At 35.7% G+C, this 20668-nt stretch overlaps 1 protein-coding gene across 1 annotated transcript; it reads left to right on the top strand.

Annotated features, from left to right (window-relative positions):
* The first annotated feature begins 8782 nt into the window (after window positions 1-8782).
* NMBR (neuromedin B receptor) lies at window positions 8783-18884 on the top strand. The gene is given in 4 exon segments (XM_020910190.2): window positions 8783-9398; window positions 14276-14348; window positions 14350-14625; window positions 16425-18884. Coding segments are annotated over 4 exon segments (1173 nt in total). The 5' UTR covers window positions 8783-8976; the 3' UTR covers window positions 16827-18884.
* Window positions 18885-20668: the final 1784 nt, after the last annotated feature.

Here is a 20668-nt window from a genome sequence, read left to right on the forward strand (position 1 = left end):
TCCCACCAAGAGACAAAGAGGTTTATCTTTCAGTAGAGTTTACTAAGAGCATACTAATGCATACTCTTTGAAGTCATATTTCTACATAGATTTAAAGGTTCTTGACATTTCTGGTACCCCAAGTTTTTCAGTCTTCATTTTTTCCCTTCATATCCAATCTCATTCCAGCTCTATGTCCTAATTTGCATAAAATGAAATTTTTGTGAATCCCATTTGAAACCAGGAGGTGGACAAAACTATTTCACTGAAGTTTCTTCTGAGTAAGGTGAAGACACTGCTACCTAAATGGCAGTCTCAGTTAAGTTCAGTCTTTCAGTCGTATCTGACTCTTTGAGACCCCATGGACTGTAGCATGCCAGGCTTCTCTGTCCACCAACTCCCAGAGCTTGCTCAAACTCATGTCCATCGAGTTGGTGATGCCACCCAACCATCTCATCCTCTGTCATCCGCTTCTCCTCCTGCCTTCAATCTTTCCCAGCATCATTGGTCTTTTCCAATGAATCAGCTTCTCGTATCAGGTGGCCAAAGTATTGAAGCTTCAGCTTCAGCTTCAGCATCTGTCCTTTCAATGAATATTCAGGGTTGATTTCCTTTAGGATTGACTGGTTTGATCTTGCAGTCCAAGGGACTCTCAAGAGTCTTCTCCAACATCACAGTTCAAAAACATCAATTCTTTGGTGCTCAGCTATCTTTGTAGTCCAACTCTCACATCCATACATGACTATTGGAAAAACCATAGCTTTGACTCTATGGACCACTTTGACTAAGTGGCAGTCTAGTTAATTTTTTTTACAAGTAACATTATTAACTGGAAAACTCATAGAAATCACATTATTTTACAACCAAACCAACTTTTTCTCATTAAGAAAATGACTTATTTTTTTTTGCTTTTAATCAAGAAATCAGAAATTGTAACAGTTGTATTTATTGCTCCTTTCCAACAGAAATAACCTCTTCCCAGGTACTAGCTTTTTTGTGTATATTGATGTAAATCGAAGAATATACACAGTAAGTTCAGGGTATAAGTCCATGGGGTCGCAGAGTTGGATACAACTGAATGACTGCATGCACACAAACATAAAACAAACCAATACCCATTAGCATTTTTCCTATTCCCATTTCCCCCCAGCTCTCCAGTCCTAGGCAACTTTCCACCTCTATATATTTGCCCTTTCTGAACATTCCATATAAATTTCATGCATTCCATTTTATATAAATGGAATCGTGCATTATCTGGTCTTTTATGATTAGCTTCTTTACCTAGCATAGTGTTTTCAGTCTTTATCAGCCTTGTGGCAGATGTCAGTACATGATTCCTTAATGCAATGTAGGAATATTATTTTATGGATAGATCTCATTTTATTTATTCATTGCTTGATAGACATTTGAGTTGTTGCTACTTTTTGGTTATTATGAATAAAGCTATGATAATTTGTGTATAGTGTGTTAGTTGCTCAGTTGTGTCCAACTCTTTACAATCCCGTGGACTAAGCTTGCCAGGATCCTCTGTCCATAGATTTCTCCAGACAAGAATACTGGAGTGGGTTGCCATTTCCCTCTCCAGGGGATCTTCCCATTCAAGGGACTGAATCTGGGTCTCCTGCATTGCAGGCCGATTCTTTACCATCTGAGCCACCAAGGAAGCCCCTAATTTGTGTATAGGTATGTGTTTTTAATTCTTTTGTGTATATATACTTAGGAGTAGAATTGCTGGGCAATATGGTAATTTGTGTAATCTTTTGATAAACAGTCAGACTGTTTCCCACAGCGAATGCACCATTTTTCATTTCTCTAAGGATTTGAATTTCTCCACATCCTTGTCAACACTTGATTTTGTCTTTAGTTTTTAAATTTTATTTTATTCTTGGCTGCACCACTCAGCTTGTGGGATATTAATTCCTGGACCAATGGTTGAACCTGGACCCTCAGCAGTGGGAACACAGAGTCCTAGCCACTGGACCACCAGGGCTTCCTGATGTCTTATTTTTTAATCATAGTGATCCTAGTGAGTTTTTCCTCGTGGTTTTGATGTGCATTTCACTGATGATTAATGATGTTGAGCATCCTTTCATGTGCTGATCGGTCAATTATATATCCTCTTTAGAGAAATGTCTCTTCAGATCCTCTGTGCATTTCTAAGTTGAGCTATTTATCCTTTTATGATTGAGTTATAAGGGCTCTTTATATTTTCAAGGTACAAGTCTCTTTTTAAATACATGGTTTATAAATTCCATTGTGTGTATCGTCTCACCACTTTCTTGATTGTATTCTGCAAAGTACCAAAGTGATGACCCCTTTTCATACCTGACTTTGGTAATTTTTCTCTTTTTTCTTGGTCAATCTAACTAAAGGTTTTTCAGTTTTGTTTATCTCTTCGAAGAACAACTTGTAAAAAAATTGAGGTAACATTGGTTTATAACATTATATAAGGGTGATAAATTTGGTTTAGTACTATCATTTATCTTTTTATATTATTGTAATGTATTTCTTTTGTCTTTTTTTCCTTCCTTTTTTGGCCTGTCATTTTAATTTGGTGGTTTTCTGTTTCCTGTTTTTATATTTTGTGTCTCTGCTCTAGATTTGTGTTTTGTGGTACCATGAATTTTGTGTAAAGGGTCTTATAGATATATAGTCCTTTTTCTGCCAATAGTACTATATCTTCATCTTCCTATGTGGGTTCCATCTTTTTCCTCTTCCCCATTTTTATGGTCTTAAATTATCCCTTTTTATGTTGTGAGTTTGTTACCAAACTGAAGTAATTATAGTTACTTTTACTGCTTTTTTTCCCTTTAACCTTTGTACTACAATTAAACTTTAAACAACCTACTCTGATATAGAGTATTACTGTATGCCTCTCTTATCTTACTCAAAATTGTGTGTACTTTTCCCTTTCCATTTCAGATAGAAGAGCTTCCTTCATTATTTCCTGTAAGGAAGCCCTATTAATAGCATTGATGAACTCTCTCAGCTTTTGTTCGTCTAGGAACACCTTTATTTCTCCTTCATATCTGAAGTATAACTTTGCTGTGTACTCTTGGCTGAGAGTTTGGTTTTTTTTCTCTTCCAATACTTTCAATACTTTGAGTGTATCATTCCAAAGTCTCTCCTGACCTGTAGAGATTCTGCTGAAAAAATTCTGCTTATAGCCTAATGAAGGTTCCTCAGTAGATGACCATTCTTTTTTCCCTGGCCGCTTTTAAAATTATTTCTTTGTCATTAACCTTTGAGAGCTTTAAGATAACGTATCTTGAAGAAGACCTTTCTGCTTTTAGGCAATTAGATGGTCTCTTGGTTTCATGGATGTGTACATCCAGTTTCTTCCCCAGGTTTAGGAAGGTCTCTGCTCTTATTTCTTTACACAAGCTCTCTGCTCTCTCCTGTCTCTTTTCTCCTTCTAGGATAATGTTTCCCTTCCCAATGAAGTCAGATAGTTGTCACAGGCTTTCTTCATTTTTTAACATCTTAATTCTATCTCTTCTACTTTTATCCTCTCTAGATTTCTTTCTTCAGACTCGCGAATATTCTCTACCATATGGCCTCTCTTTCCAGTGCATCCTAATGTTTCATCTCATTTATTGAGTTCTTCAACTCTGGAATTTCTATTTGGTTTGCTTTTAGAATTTTAGTCTCTTTAATAAAATATTCCTTGTATTCATTAACTTTATTCCTGAGCTTACTGAATGTCTGAGTTTTCTTGTAGCCTATTGAGTTTGTTCGTGGTGGCTGTCTTGAGTTCTTTATCAGTTAGATCATAATAGTCTATGACTTTAAATTTGGTTTCTGAAGAATTGTCCTTTTTTGTGTGATTGTCATGTTACCATGGTTCTTCATGGCACTTAATGATCTGTTCCTCTTCTGGGGAGAGAGGGAGCCCTGTGTTCTAGGCTGCACCCACATGGAGAGGAGCAATGTCATTCTGAGCTTAGTGTGGGGATAGAAAAAGAGGATTGAGTCTCAAATGTCAGAGTCTGGATGTTTTCACTGAAATTTAGTAGATAATATTGAATGATATTTCTTCAGTTGATGTGTGTGTCTTGAAAAATTCTGGAGATATTAAATGATTATTTATGTTTATTTATAATTTTCACCAATTACAGGGGTTTCACAGGGCAAATGTCTGTGGTGTCATTCCAAACGTAGTCCTCCCATCCTGGGCTACTTCAGCTTCTATTTGTAAAAATATATCTAAAATGCCTGCTTGATTTGGAGCACAAGCTCCTTCCCACTATTTTGTTCACTCACATTTTCTTAACAGTTCTTACCTTTGGAAGAGATTTAGTTAAAGCTTCTTTACCAGCCTGAGAAGCTTGCTATCATTTGCCTTCTCCCTAAAATAAGATATCATGGGCTACATATTTTTGCAAGAAGCTTTTATACTTTGAACATCTCTGCATTAAAGGTGAATTCTGTTTGTGCTGATTTCTCTACGCCTAGTCTCATTTCCTGTAATAGTGTCTTTGACAGGGTAGCCCAGTTTTGTTTTATCTCCCATATATGGGAGATAAACATATATGGGGATACAACATATATGTTGTATCCATTGTATGCTAACTGCCTGAGTGAAATTAGGAAACACATTTACGCAGAAATGTAGACAAGACAAACTCATGTGGTAGTGATTACTCCCAAATATACCTTTATTTGTGTGTGCCTGTGGGTCTTCCACATGGTTACAGGTGATGTGGTCTCCAGTAATTGAGCCCCTTTGCATTCCTCATGGATTCATCTGCTTTAATATTCTTAGATCTGGTACAGATTTTGTCAGATTTATACCTAAGTATTTTATTTTGGGGGGTGCTAGTGTAAATGGAATTATAATTTTTATTTAAAATTCACTTGTTTATCGCTGGTATATAAAAAAATAAATTGACATATATTAACCTTGTATTCTGCAACCTTGCTGTAAAATTGCTTATTATTAATAGTTCCAGGAGCTGTTTTTTGTTGTTGAATTTTTGGATTTTCTACATAGAAAATCATGCCATTCTCTAACATGGACTGTTTTATATCTTCCTTCCTAATCAGCATGCCTTTCATTTTCTTTTCTTTTTTTCTATTGCAGTCCTAGAACTTGTGGTACAATGTTGAATAAAAGTGATGAAGGAGGGCATCCTTTCCTTGTTCCTGACCTTAGTGGGAAAACTTCTAGTCTTCAATATTGGTAGAATTTTCTTCACGTTTCTTCTACCTGGGATCTACTTTCTTCAAATTTGAAAAATTTGGGGCTGTTATTTCTTCAACTATTTAGAAACCATTTCCTTTATTTCCTGTCCTTCGATAACCTAATTACAGATATATTAGGTCACTGAAATTTTCCCAGAGTGCTCTGATACTATATTCATTATTTTCAGTCTCTTCCTCTCGGTACTATATTATTTGATCTGCTGTTAATCCTATAAAGCTCTCCATCACAAATATTGCTTTTTCTTTTACATAAATTCCATATATGTATTTTTATACTCTCCATGTCTTTCCTTACATTTTAGTTTCCTTCTTCCTCTTCACACTCACAAAATAAGGTTTTACTAACATTTTAAATATTCTTATCTACTTATGATGTTGTCTGTGTCATCACTGGTGTAGGTTCAGTTGACTGATTTTGTCCTTATTTTTGGTTGTGATTTCCAACTTATTTGCATGAGTTTGAAACAGTAAGAAATGTTTATATATAGTTCTGAACAGTATTTGTTCAATTTAAGGCAATGAAATGTATAATATATACATTTTACAAACATTGAAAATGTCAGTATTAAAAATACACCCTTCAGTTATATAGAAATCATATTTTTCCAGGCAATTTTTTTCTCTGGGAACAATGCAATAAAATAGACTTTGAAGTCAAATATAATAAACTTCAAGATAGTTTTGAAAAAAACTTCAATATGGTTTTACTAGTGCATTTATGAAATTAAGCAAGTTATTTTGTCTGTGTGAATTTTGATTGCTTCATATGTAAAATTGAGATTCAAAATTTATACACATTAAATTAGATATGATGCTGAAGAACCTAATGATTTCAATGAAAATGTTTGTCTTTTCAGTAGTATTTATCTCTGATGATATTGATTGTATACAAACGAGACAACACTCACGTACCTATATGTAACTGGTGATGTATTAAAATAATTCATACATAATGTAATAAATTTGTAACATTTTAATAAAATATCAGGAAGGTCATCATTATTTACACATTTATTATACTTTTTACTTCCACAACCCAAGCCTTTGAGTAAATGCATAAGGATTCACTTGAATGGAAAAGATCAATAATTCAGATGCCTTATTTCTGCAATTCTAGGCAATTGGCTATTTTTTTTTTTTTTAATTAGCTGGTGCACTGGGAAGACCCATAGGAATCAGGTGGAGAGGGAGGTGGGAGGGGGGATCAGGATGGGGAATACATGTAAATCCATGGCTGATTCATGTCAATGTATGACAAAAACCACTACAATATTGTAAAGTAATTAGCCTCCAACTAATTGGCTATTTTTTAATCCAGTTTTAGACTAGACATTTTAATCTAAATCATTAATATTGTCCAAATACAACCAGAAGAGAATAAAACTATGCATAGAACAATTTAAACTGCAATACATTTTCATATAAAATAGGCTAAGATGGATAGTTGCAATTTGAAAGGCTGAGAGATTTCAGAGTTTAGACGACTGGTTTTAGCTAACTTATTTTGCATAATGAGATTGGATGCTAAGTAACAACTTAAATAACAAGATAAAATTCCTAGAGACATTTTCAACTTACATGTAATATCAATTGCTTTGCTACCTATGATATATAAAGTTCATTAACATATTCAAATGTATTATATAAACATTCTATTTAGCTAACTTCAATAACAGACTGTTTTAAGTAATGAAATCCAAGAAGAGTATAATTAGGACTTGTAACTGAGTTATAAAAACATAAAATTGATTATTATGCAAATGTTTACCTTGTCTAATTAAACTATGATAATTAAATGCTATTCTTGGTCAGTAATATCTGAAAAAATTACTTAAATTTTACAAATGGCTTGGCACATTTCATTAGTTTATAATTAGATCATTATAGGCAGTCCTTGACCAATTTTCTTGTTATCATACAATTTTATCCTTTAATCAAGAACTAGCCAAATGTTTATTTCCTAATGTGAAAAGTGTTATTTAGTTAACTTCAGAACTATGCCACTTCTGAGACGTCTACATTAAACTCAAATGGTGTGAATTTGGAAAGTTATTTTGCTCTTAGTGACATCCTATTTAAAACACTGTATCATTATCAGATATATATTGAGTATATACATAGGGGTGAAATTGCTCAGTCATAGACATGCAAAAGAATAAAACCTTGGAATTCACTTTGAAAAATTTTCAATTTCTGCTCAAGTTGAACATTCTTAATCATTGTGACCTAGGAAGTCCACATCTGGAGCTCAAATGTGCACCAGAAAACAGGAACAAGAATATTTTCAGAAACATTATTCAAGTTAGCTAAAGCTAGAAAGAATCCAAACATCAACCAACATTAGAAGGGATATCCAAACAATGGTATATTTATACTAGAATACTAGTACACAAAAGCATGGGTGGACCTCACAGATATAATGTTGAGTAAAATAAGCTGGCCCAGAGTAAGTAAGTGAAGGTCACTCAGTTGTGTCTGACCCTGGGACCCCGTGGACTCTCTCTGACCCCAGAGGAGGCTGCCAGTGTCTTCTGTCCATGGAATTCTCCAGGCAAGAATACTGGAGTGGGTTGCCATGCCCTCCTCTAGGGGATCTTCCCTCCCCAGGGATCGAACCCAGGCCTCCTGCATTACAAGCAGATTCTTTACTATCTGAGCCACTAGGGAAACCCAGGAAGACTGGAGGGGGTAGCCTATCACTTCTCCAGGGGATCTTCCCAATCTGGGAATCAAACTGGGATCTCCTGCATTGCAGGCAGGTTCTTTGCCAGCTGAGCTACCAGGGAAGCCCAAAGAAGTGTTTAACACATGGTTAGACACTATATAATTCCACTTATATGATGCTCAAAAATAGGTAAACTTGTTTCAGATGATAAAAGGCAGAACAAACAGTGGTTACATTGGGCGATAGTGGTTAGATTGTAGGTTCTGAATGGTGTATATCCGATCTGTACATTTAAGAATTGTGTACCTTATACATGCTTTATTTCAATGAAATGTCAGTTAAGAAAACAATATACTGACTATAGGAAAGAGTTTCTGTCTTTGGAATGAGAAAAGTGGATCAAGGCAGAAAAGTTGTGAGGGAATACCATTCATTTACTTCCTTCTTGGTCACTCCTTTTCTTTCCTAAATTCAGTGTGAGAGGATCAGGGACTCACCAGCTCAGCCCCCAAAGCTTCAGAGGTGCACAAACTTCTGTCTGGGGCGCTTCCCGCTTGGAGGCGGGTAAGGACGGATGTATAGGGGGAGGCCCCGCGAGAGAAAGCACTCGGAGCCCCTCCAATCCCACACAACACTGCAGGAACTGCAGGAACAAGAGCAAAGCTCTGGGACCAGCAGAGTGCCAGCCGCCCCACTGCTAGATCCTAGAGTTTCAGCGGCTGGACAGCGACAGGATGACTTCCTGCCTTCCCCTCGAAAAGTCTGACAGGCACTTTAATTAATTCCAGAACGATAACTCTTTATTCACAAAAGGGTTATTCTCCGCTAGCTAGAAGCGAGGACAATCAGATGAGGACTGGAACAAAGACTCAACTGCTTTGCTTTTTTTTTTTTTTTAATTCGGAGCCAGCAGGAGCCAACGCGCCCCTTCTAAAAGTGAAGGGCTGGAGCGCGCGGACACTTCTCACCCGCCGGGTCTTCCTGGGGACCAGGCGGTGTGACCCGATCCTCGCGGGCGGGAAGCTTGTCCTGGCGAAAGGGAAATCCATTCAGCCTAAGAGTGAGTTGCACTCTTCTGAGCACCTGGCCGCACGGAAACTCCAGCGAACTCTCCTGGAAAAGAGACCATGCCACCCGAGTCTCTTTCCAACCTCTCCCAGCCCGCGGGCGGGAATCGGAGCGGTTTCGTTCCCGGCATGTCGGAGAGGGATTTCCTACCCGCCCGGGACGGGAGCATTGCGGACTTGGTGATCCGCGGTGTGATCCCGTCCGTCTACCTGCTCATCATCACCGTGGGCTTGCTGGGCAACATCATGCTGGTGAAGATCTTCATCACCAACAGCGCCATGCGGAGCGTCCCCAACATCTTCATCTCTAACCTGGCCGCTGGGGACGTGCTGCTGCTGCTCACCTGCGTCCCGGTGGACGCCTCGCGCTACTTCTTCGACGAGTGGGTGTTCGGGAAGGTGGGCTGCAAACTCATCCCGGTGATCCAGCTCACCTCCGTGGGGGTGTCCGTCTTCACTCTCACTGCCCTCAGCGCCGACAGGTAAGGGCAGAGGCCGCGGCCGTGGAGAGGGGCGGAAGGCTACCTGGGCAAGGCGAGGGAAGCGAAGGGCAGGGAGGAGGAGGGGAGAGGAGGAGAGAGACTCTCTCGGAGAATTAGAGTAAAAGGACTTAAAATGGACAGAGATGTGAAACTTGGGAAAAAAAAATAAGAAAATCATTATTTTTAAAGCATTTGCATTAGTTTAAAATTGCACAGCCTAGCCTTTCCCTTGCCCTCCACATATTTTGTTCAGCTGCTAAGTCGTGTGTGAGTCTTTGCGACCCAATGAACTGCAGCACCGCCAAGCTTCCCTGTCCTTAACTATCTCCCCGAGTTTGCTCAAACTCATGTCCATTGAGTCACACACACTGTGGCGATCTTCATTATCCACTTCATAGAAAAGCTATAGAATAGATGTGCAACAATCTTGTAGAAGCTTTTGATGTGTCCCTAGAAACTTAGAGGTTCACTTTCCTTACTCAGTAGTTTAATAACCTGATAGGTAAGACTTTCTGCCTTAATACTAGGAAAGTGTTTGACTTTGATTTTTTTTCCAAATAAGGAGAAGAATTATTTCACTAACTAAATGCTGCTATTTATTTGAAGCAAAAACATCTAGAATAGCACACATTCTTCAGACATGACTTTATACATTCTTCTAGTTTTATTACCTGAAGTCCAGTGATATGATTTTTTTCCTCTACCAACAGGTGAGATACTAAGTTTTAGTATCTTAAAACAGTGCTGAAAAATACATCTTTGATATTAAATCTGCCTTCCATATATTTCAAGAGTGGGAAATGTCTATTATTCTACCTTATGGATCAACTAGGTCAACTGTGTTATTTTTCAGATGAGGATGTTGAAGCCAGGCAGATCTGGGAGGAGAATCCAGTCCTGCTGACTCTTGGTCCAGTACCCTATCCCAGACTCTCGACAATCATGATTGGGGCATTTAAGCAGGAGGAATATCTGGATGGGTGTGGGGAGAAATGTGTAATTAGACATCATTGCATGGAACCCTGGTCTAATTTCCTTAGGAGTGGGTTGTTGATTAAACTGCTTAGATAAACAGTTTAACTTGAATGATTAAAGTGGTATTCATGATCCTTCTCTTTAATTTACATATTAAATTATTAATGAAAAATGAGTCCATCTAAATTTCCTGGCATTTGTAATAATACCATTACATCACTTTGGCATTGAGAAGTCACTCTTCATTGATGAAAAGACAATATTCAATAGAAAGTTGAGAGCCATTGTCTTTTAAACCAAATACTATCAACCTTTTAGTTTGTGTAATGTAGTCTTTCTAAAACCACATTCCTATAAAGATGGGTGACTTTGAGTAAGTTATGCATCTCATTTTGTTTCTATGACCATTTTTATTCAGTATTATCCTTTAAAATACTTTTTTGTATATCAGAAGCAAAATGTGACTTTTTAGTTTAGTTGCCCTTCTTCATGGAACCCATTTTAATTAGAATGTTAAAAAATTCTACTTAGTGATTAGAATAAAACTTAATGAAGAGCTATATAATAGTTACTCTCTTTATGCTTTCATTTTTAAAAGTGATATCAGTAGCAAGACCTAGGGCTTGAGTTTATTTCATACTACTTTTCTCAATCTATTGTCTTGGAGATTGGTAAATTGGCTCTGACAAAGGACAGAGAAAATGCTATTCTTTATATGTTTACTGACTTTTTTCAGTTTATGTGTATCACATACTTTATAAACATAGCGTGGGTACTTTAATAAAAGTCATAAAGTTGGTTGCCTCTTCTGTGTGGTCCAGAGCCTACTCTTGCATTTTGAAATTTTGTGTGCATTTTGAAAATTTAAATCAAGGAACTGGAATTACTAGTGGTGAAGTTACACAGCACATTCCAATATACACTTCAAATGGTTTGGAAATGTTTTGTTATATGTTGTTTACACTTCTATTTTTCTTCCAGAACATAGTAATCAAGTGTTGATTAGTAATTAACCTCCTCATACTTCATCTCACTGAACATTTTAATTTCTTATGGATTTGGAGATAAGTGTAAGATTAATTGCCCTTAGCACTGTGCTAACTTTTTTTGTATGTTTCTTAGCCTCACAACACTATGAAATAGGCACTGTAATTATTACCATTTTAAAGTGAAGAAAGTTAAGACTTGAAATTAAGCAACATTTCCACGATCTCACAGTGATGGAACCCAATTCAAAACCTGGACTCTTCACCATTATGATGCATTATTACTTTCCCTGGTATAGGAAATTCTTATTGGCTTTTCCTATTTAATGACAGACTGAAAAGTTAAGTTTAAAAAATCATCATAATATATTACTTAACTCTGCAGTGAGCAATGTTTGTTTAACCATAATAATACTGCAGTGACTATCTTGTAAAAGATGTAATATATCTTATTAAATCAAGAGGTTAAGAATGAGAAGAATAAAGGTGGTATAAGAAAGAAAATCTTTAAATATCATAACAGGATGTCAAAAGCTAATGTATGTAATATTTAATTCAAGAGACAATGACAGAAGTACCTTTCTTGGAGGTAAGGAGGTAATGATTTGAAATTTAACTCAGGAGTGGGACCAGAGATGGAATGAGCGATTTCTACTTTTTTTGTAGCACTCTCAGTGCTCTCTGACTTGAAAAATGAACCAACCTATTTGAATACATTCATCTGATAAAGTTTAGAAGAGCAGATACATTAGCTCATTCTAGTTACTGATTGTAATTCTTTCAGTTTTGGAAGAACATTCAGTTAATCAGAACGGGAAGAAGAAACTCATGCCTGTTGAGTTCTGCCATGTGCAAAGTCTGTATCGTGTTTGCAACTTCATTAACTTTGGAGTTGAAGTTGCTTGTTGCTTTGCTTTCATTTTTGTATATTTCTTGGGAAGACCCTCTAGATGAAAATGTGAACTGCTGTTTTCTTGTTGAGGGTCTGGGAATGACACCTGGTGCAAGTCAGGAAGGAGAAAGACTGTTTTATTGAGGTTGGGAGCTGCTCCTCTCCTATGGGCCATGCGATGAATTTTTACAGAACCTCAGAGGGAGGCTTTATCTGCTTGTTTTGTAGCTTAAAATACTATAAATTTTTGAAATATTGGACTAACTCAAATATAAATAAAGAGAAGGCACAGGATCATGGCATGGTAACTAACTGCTAGGTGCCAGGCATTGTAATAGGTGCTCTGTACAGTTTTTCTTTCTTTTTTTTTTGAAATAAATAGATCATCTTTAATAGTTAAATACTCCCAATATCCAGTTACACATGAATGACTGTACAGTTTTTCTAATCACAAAACTTTGAGGGAGCTGTCTTTATCCCCACCTTACAGATGAAGAAAAAGGTCTTAAGTGATATTCTAAAGGATATCAGAGATGAAATAACAATGCTCATTTGTTTGACTAAAATCACTTTTTTCTGTATCTTGTTAACCTCCTTGGTTAACCTAGGTATAGGTTAGGTATAGGTATATAGGTTAGGTATAGGTATAGGTATAGGTATATAACCTAGGTAACCTGAAATGCTTTTAGAGATAGATATAGGTAATTTGAGATTTACATATGATTTTGTTCTGTTTGCATTATTATTAACTTACTTAATAGTACGTGTAATTGAATGAGGTATAGAAGGCTTGGATTGTTTAAGCTATTGTGTCCTGGAGTGTGGTTCACTTACCACTATGATGGTATTAGGTGGGAGAAGACTTCATGATGTCTTGACATTAAAGAAATTTGAGCTATAAGGACAGAATGTTATTCTTTTTCCAGTTCTTTCTGTCCTTATGACCAAATTAGGGAGAAAAATCCCATTCTAGATTATTCTTTAAGATTTCTCAATGTCCTTAGGGGGAAAAAAAGGTAGGAGACCCAACCTCAGAAGCTCTAGAACAGTATTCAGGTAAGTTTTAAAAATACTATTTTGTGAACATTGTATATTTTATGTTATGGTAATTGCAGGAGTAATTGGAAATAAAAGTATTTAATTAGAATTATTCAATATATGATAATACTTGTAGTATGTGTACATGGAGAAAATACTTGTGAAGGATGTAAGCAAATTACTGCAGTTGGGACATGACAATTTAAAATATTATTCTCATCTTTTCTATGCTCATAAGCAGTGGAATGACTTGTGTACAGATAGACACCAGAGTTCTTAGTTATTCCACACACTACATAACAGCTTGGGAATAATGGGGTATGGGCACCTCTCTCTTTTTAAAAAAATAAAATTTATTTTACATTGAAGTATAGCCAATTAACAATGTTGTGATAGTTTCAAGTGAACAGCAAAAGGACTCAGCCATACACATACATGTATCCATTCTCCCCCAAACTCCCCTCCCATCCAGGCACTACATAACATTGAGTAGGGTCCTCTGTGCTATACAGTCAGTTCTTGGTGGTTATCCATTTAAAATATAGCAGTGTGTACATGTCAATTCCTATCCTTCCTCCCATCCTTACCCCTGGCAACCACAAGTTCATTCTCTAAGTCTATGAGTCTATTTCTGTTTTGTAAATAAGTTTATTTGTACTACTTTTTAAAAGATTCTTTATAAAAGGGAGGCCATATGATATTTCTCCTTCTTCTCTATCTTTGTTAACGCAGTGTGACAATCTCTTGGTCCATCTGCGTTGCTGCAAGTGGCATTATTTCACCCTTTTTAATCGCTGCATAGTATTCCATTGTGTATCTGTACCATATCTTCTTTATCCATTCCTCTGCTGATGGACATCTAGGTTGCTTCCATGTCTTGGCTATGGTAAACAGGTTGGCATCTTAGTAAAATCTCTCTCTCTTTTCCTTTCTCTTTTTAATTTTTCTTTCTTAAGAGAGTAATTTGAGATGTACTGTCTGCCCAGGTACAGAGCCATTGTAAACCCCATGGATATCCAGACATCAGGGGCAGTGCTGTGGACCTGCGTGAAGGCCGTGGGCCATCTGGGTGGTCTCTGTGCTGTTGGCTATTCCCGAAGCCATATTTTCCCAAGTGGCACGCATTGGCAGCTTGGATAACGGCAGCTTCACGGCGTGTATACCCTACCCTCAGACGGATGAGTTACATCCAAAGATTCATTCAGTGCTCATCTTCTTGGTCTACTTCCTCATACCACTTGTTATCATTAGCGTTTATTATTATCACATTGCAAAGACCTTAATTAAAAGTGCACATAATCTTCCAGGAGAATACAACGAACATACCAAAAAACAGGTAAGCTCTGTAGGTGCGTATGTTGAGGGCATGCTTGTGAGAAGCAGTCAGTGCTATTTGGAATTCTAGTTCATTGGCTTTCAATACCAGGAATGATGAGAACAGTCAGGACACTGGGACATGCAGTAGCCTGAACTAGAAGGGATGTTGGAGACAGGGGTCTCTATTTTGTGGCCATGTCTTAGCTCTAAGAGTCCACTGAGGTCCAGTTTATCTGACACCTGAACATGCCTGTTAGAATGTCTCTGGTAGCTTTTCTTTATGTGCAAATGTTTATGCAAAGAAACACATAACAAACCAGAAAAAAATTTCACATTTTAAGTTTGTGTATGTGCTAAGTCGCTTCAGTTGTGTCTGACTATTTGTGACCCTATGGACTGGGTTTCTTCTGCATTGCAGGCAGCTTCTTTACCATCTGAGTCACATTTTGAGTATACATTTATTCAATTATTGTTTCTTCTCCCATTAGCCCACAAGGGATGACAGAAAGTCTGGGGGAAGGTTACATCAGAAAAGGACTAGGACACTACCCGGGGACTGGGGGTGAGGTTTGGTTAGAATACCAAAGCAGGAGCCTGGGAACAGAAGGCCTCAAGACAGGAGTGAAAGGGAGCAGAAGGCAGGCTGGTGCTGACGTCAGACTTGGTCTAATTCAACTTTATAGCTTTTCCAATAAATAAATAGTAAATACATGTATACTGCAGTGAAATTCTGGCACCTAGGCTCAACCTTCTATGGAGGCCCATGCTTAGTAATACAAGCTTCACCTCCACTTCCCTAATTCATCCAAGTTGTCTAATTGATGCTACTACATGGACTGATGGACTACATCTAGAGCACCACATTCTGCCTCCTGATCAGACTCCTTCTCACTTACACTTTTGTTTATCATTCACCACTACTTACTCCCCAGTGTCAGACCTGTTTTAATCCTAAACCTTTCCAGACTTCTCTGGCATATTCTAGTCAATTACCAATAGTTTTAGCTCAGAAAATATCTTGTCTCCTATAAATATCTTGGTAAATTACATCTTCACTTTCATGTTGCCTTATTTAACTATTCAAACAAATTAGACAAATGTGAGCTAAACTTGGGGCTCTAGATGTAAGAAAATGATTTTTAGATTTAAAAAGATTACTGTCTCATATTTGAATTTTGTCTATTTATCACATTCCTGAAGACCTTCCTATAAAACACTAAACATACTAGGGAATTTTATGAAAAGAAAATGTTTTTATTTTAAGGGTACGTGGTCTAACATAATAATGTTTATAGAAATGACAGTTATGTCAGATGCTTTTGATTTATGAGAGGCTGAAGTTTAAATCTCAAGTTTTTTTTTTTTTTTCTGTGTGTGTGTGGATAGATTTTTAAAAAGTCATACCCTATTTCAATAGATCAACTTTTCTTATTTAAAATACTCTGATTTAAAATTTTTTAAGCTTGAATTTATTCTGTGGTTTTAATACAAATAGAAATGATTTATGTTTATAGTGACATGATAAGGCTTTAAGGAAAAGGAAAAGTTAAAAATAAGAAATTTTTAAGATCACAGTTTTAACATGAACATAGCCTTTTATAAATTGTCAGACATTTTAAAGTGAAAATAGTGTAATGACCAAAATAGGCTGCATCAAATTGGTTAAGTCATTATCTTGGCAAGGAAAATCGTTGTTGTGCTTTTGGATGCATTTGCATGCTTTGCTGAGTTTTACATCTTTCGAACCACAGTATGTTTGAGAATGTGGCTGCCTCCATTTTCCTTTTAATCAGAGGGACTCTTTCCTTATATTTGCAGATGGAAACACGGAAACGCCTGGCCAAAATTGTGCTGGTCTTTGTGGGCTGCTTCATCTTCTGTTGGTTTCCAAATCACATCCTTTACATGTACAGGTCTTTCAACTATAACCAGATTGACCCATCTCTAGGGCACATGATTGTCACCTTGGTCGCCCGGGTTCTGAGCTTCTGCAATTCCTGTGTCAACCCATTTGCTCTTTATCTGCTCAGTGAAAGCTTCAGGAGACATTTCAATAGTCAGCTCTGTTGTGGAAGGAAGTCCTCTGGAGAGAGATCCACCAGCTACAGGCTCAGCTCCTCTGCGGTGCGCATGACTTCCCTGAAAAGCAATGCTAAGAATGTGGTGACCAATTCTGTATTACTAAATGGGCACAGTGTGAAGCAGGAAATGGCACTGTGATTTTGTCCATTCAACTCACTACCTGAAAAGAAGGTACTCTTGTATTTCTGTTGAGTAGAAAGAACTGAGCAATTATTTTTCTTACTAAATCTCAGCTAATTCACTAAACGATTTCACAAATTGACTCAGAAAAGGCAAAACAAACATTGTTACCATTTTTCTCTGAACAAGACTTTAAATGACATTAAAAATGTATGTATTCCTCACATTAAAAGTGATTCAAAAAGCAAGTCTATATTTGTATAAGTCAATATTGCTTCAAGATTGAAGTTGTTCCTAGAGCCAACTCTAGGGCATTTATCTTAGATTTGTTTTATTTGGGAGCATGAAATAAATTTCTTTTTTGACTCAATGATCTGATGACTGTAATATTCAAGCTTCAACTATTTGAAATACAAGTCATTTTTTCCTGGTGAATTTTATTCATAACTAGTGCATGTATGTATATCCATTGTTTGAGTAAATTAATAGAAAATTCAAAAGGTGGAACAAATCTTTGTACAACTAATCATAATTTATAGAAATAATTTATATCTGTAACTTCTAAGCATGTGATTAAAACATTTGTATGTGTGAAGTCATTTGTATTATAGTGAAATAGATATCATCTGAATATGATTTGAATATAAAATAGGCATCATATGTCCCAAATTGTAAAATTGTAACTCAGAACTTGGCATGGCTATCTTATTGTACATTGCTAAATGTTTGGATATTTGGGTGATTCTGTGTAGCTGTGATCAGATATAATTCTGGTGAGTTCAACCATTTACTCTGGTGAATTCAACCATCCTTTCTTGCAATAGCCACCAGATGAATGTGTATATAATCTACTTGGACAGTTTATTCTGCAATAGTATCATAATTATCTCAATAATTTTGGATTAAAATTTCAAAACAGAAACTTAAAGAGGGTTCCACAGCCATGTGGGAGAGGTAGGATTTAAAACCATACCATGACATACATACTCACTACCCCACCATCTCTCTCTTTCTTTCTTTCTCTTTTCTCTATTGGCTTTCTTGTATCTCAAATAGTTGCTCTTAACCTTTAGGAAAGTTGGAGAGTCATTCACCAGAAAAGTGTAAAATATCACAGATAAATTTTATATTGACTCTAGGTATTTTATAAACCTTTCAAGTATCATCCGTTAAAATCTAAAGAACCATGGGTCTCAGGGTGAGAATTTTTGGTCAATCAATAACCATTCTTCTTGCTAATAATAAGGTGAGGGTAGAAATAGGTATGTATGAAAGATTATAATATATATGCACATCATATTACATAATATTATTCTTTTAAACTCTAAGTTTTCAGGACCTTATAGTTAAAAGGTGCCTATGTCACTTTAGCTTCGTGTATATATATATATATATATATATATATATATATAGAGAGAGAGAGAGAGAGAGAGAGATTATATTCACTATATAATAAATATATCATATATTACTGGGCTTCCCAGGTGAAGGTGGTGGTAAAGAATCCTCTTGCCAGTGCAAGAAGTGCAAGAGATGCAAGAGATGTGGGTTCAATCCTTGGGTCAGGAAGATGCCCTGGAGTAGGAAATGACACCCTACTGCAGTATATTGCCTGGAAAATTCCATAGCCTGAGGAGCCTGGCAGGCTACAGTCCATGGGGCCACAAAGTGTTGGACACGAGTGAGTGACTGAACGCACACATACTATATTACTATGTATAAGAATATATATACAATACATTGTATATGTAACTTCATATATGCTGTAAACTAAAAGGACATACATCTTAACCATAATGATCTAATAATTTAAAGGGTAACATTGTTAAATAATCTGATATCTGATTTATTTTTCAAGAATGAAAAATATTTAAGAAAATTTTTATTTTATTGAAAAATTTAAAAATATTTTGTTAAAAATGTTTTTCTATAAGACTACCAGTGGGGTAATAATGGTGCCACACCACAAGTTTCAATTTTCCTTGTTTTTAAAAAAGAATTTTAATAATAGCCACATATTTGATTATATAATGTTATCAATATTATCAAACTTTTGACTACATTTTAGAATTTTCTCTCTGGTTTCTATTTATATTAATATTGCAACTCAGATTGCTGTTAATGTTGAACCCTGCTTTTAGGAGACATGTTCAATACTTGGGCTTCGTGAATTAAGCAGGTTGAGGATTATCTGTACAAACTCTTCTGTGAACTTGACTTGCATTCTACTGTTGGGTTATAATTTTAATTCAGTCACTAAACTGTTAACGACTTTTCATTTTCAAGAAGTCTCAAGAATTGCATCATTTTCTCAAATATTTCCTTTCTTTGGAATAGTCACTTGACAGTTACAATAGTAGTATATAATCTGTGGTATATGATCATGCTATATGTAGCATGAGAAGTAAATATTTAATATTTACTTTTATTATTTATTTTTCAAGTCAAACAAAACTTCATGTCTTACACACACATACATACACCGACACACATGAGATTTGGTTCATATTAAAATTAGAGTTTCAACTTTGCTCTTGATCAGGTTGTATCTATGTTTACTAATGTGCAGCTATTTTGCTTACATTTTGAAATATTTCTATTTATTTCTGGGAATTAAAAATTTTTATTGTTCTTATTATTAAGTAATGAAGTTAAAGGAAATAAGCTTCAGATTTATCTATGAAATAATACAACAGAAGCAAATATAACTGATTATGCTTATTAGCCAGAAGTAGAACAAAAATGCCAAATTCCAAATCTGTTAAAAAATGTAGGGTAAAATAGATCTTTAAGGATATAGTCAATTTATTGATTTATATGATTTCATCTAGTAGTATTGTAATTCTAGGAAATATTAGGAAAAAAGCTGTGTCTAATGTGGCAATATCTCCATAATGGAGAGAATTTCTCATCAAATTTCTCTAAATTATTTTTAATGTAAATATAGGCTATATCTTCTCTGATTCTCCTCTTTAAACCTAGAGAAGTTAAAAAAAATTAAAAATATAATATCTTTAAAATTCTGGGACTAGAGAATGCTCCCTCTTAATTATTTTGTCTGTAAAATGAATTTACAGGGTTGTAATGGTCAAAGTAGATAATGCACATAAAATATTCACATGGTGCCAAAATATATGCAAAATAACTGCACATTAGTGAAATATAGATACAACCTGATCAAGAGCAAAGTTTAACAATTTGACTTGCAAGTCAAGTTCACAGAAGAGTTTGTGCAGATAATCCTCAACCTGCTTAATTCACAAAGAGAGTTCCAAGTATTGAACATGTCTCCTAAAAGCAGGGTTCAACATTAACAACAATCTGAGTTGCAATATTAATATAAATAGAAACCAGAGAGAAAATTCTAAAATGTAGTCAAAATATAATTTGACAAAATATAATACTAATTTTAACCATAAGTGTTCAAGAAATATTTTTATCATTTTAAAGTCATCTTTCCTCATATAGTGAAATAATAATAAGATGTATTAAACATTTACTATGTGGCTGGTCTTATACTATGTCCTTTATAGGAAAGCCTCCTGTCAGCTCATAAGGAAAGCATTATTCTGATTCCCATTCTATTGGAATTAATAAGCAGATTAATTCTATGAGGATTAATAAGCAGATAATTAAATGAGCGAAGAGATTGTTATTGAACTCTTATCTATCTGACTTTAAATTCATATAATTTATCTATCATCAATACTGCCAGGAAACTGGAATTCAGATAATCCATTGGAAAACAGAAAGAATCATGCAAATTTTCCTCCCTAGGATGTAGAGCTTCTCTGTAAATAAAGGACATAAAAATGTAGTTCTCTGAGTTTATCTTTATCATTCTAGAGTAACAATAAAAG

Source organism: Odocoileus virginianus, chromosome 34, assembly GCF_023699985.2.
Source record: "Odocoileus virginianus isolate 20LAN1187 ecotype Illinois chromosome 34, Ovbor_1.2, whole genome shotgun sequence".
NCBI classification, from domain to species: Eukaryota; Metazoa; Chordata; class Mammalia; order Artiodactyla; family Cervidae; genus Odocoileus; species Odocoileus virginianus.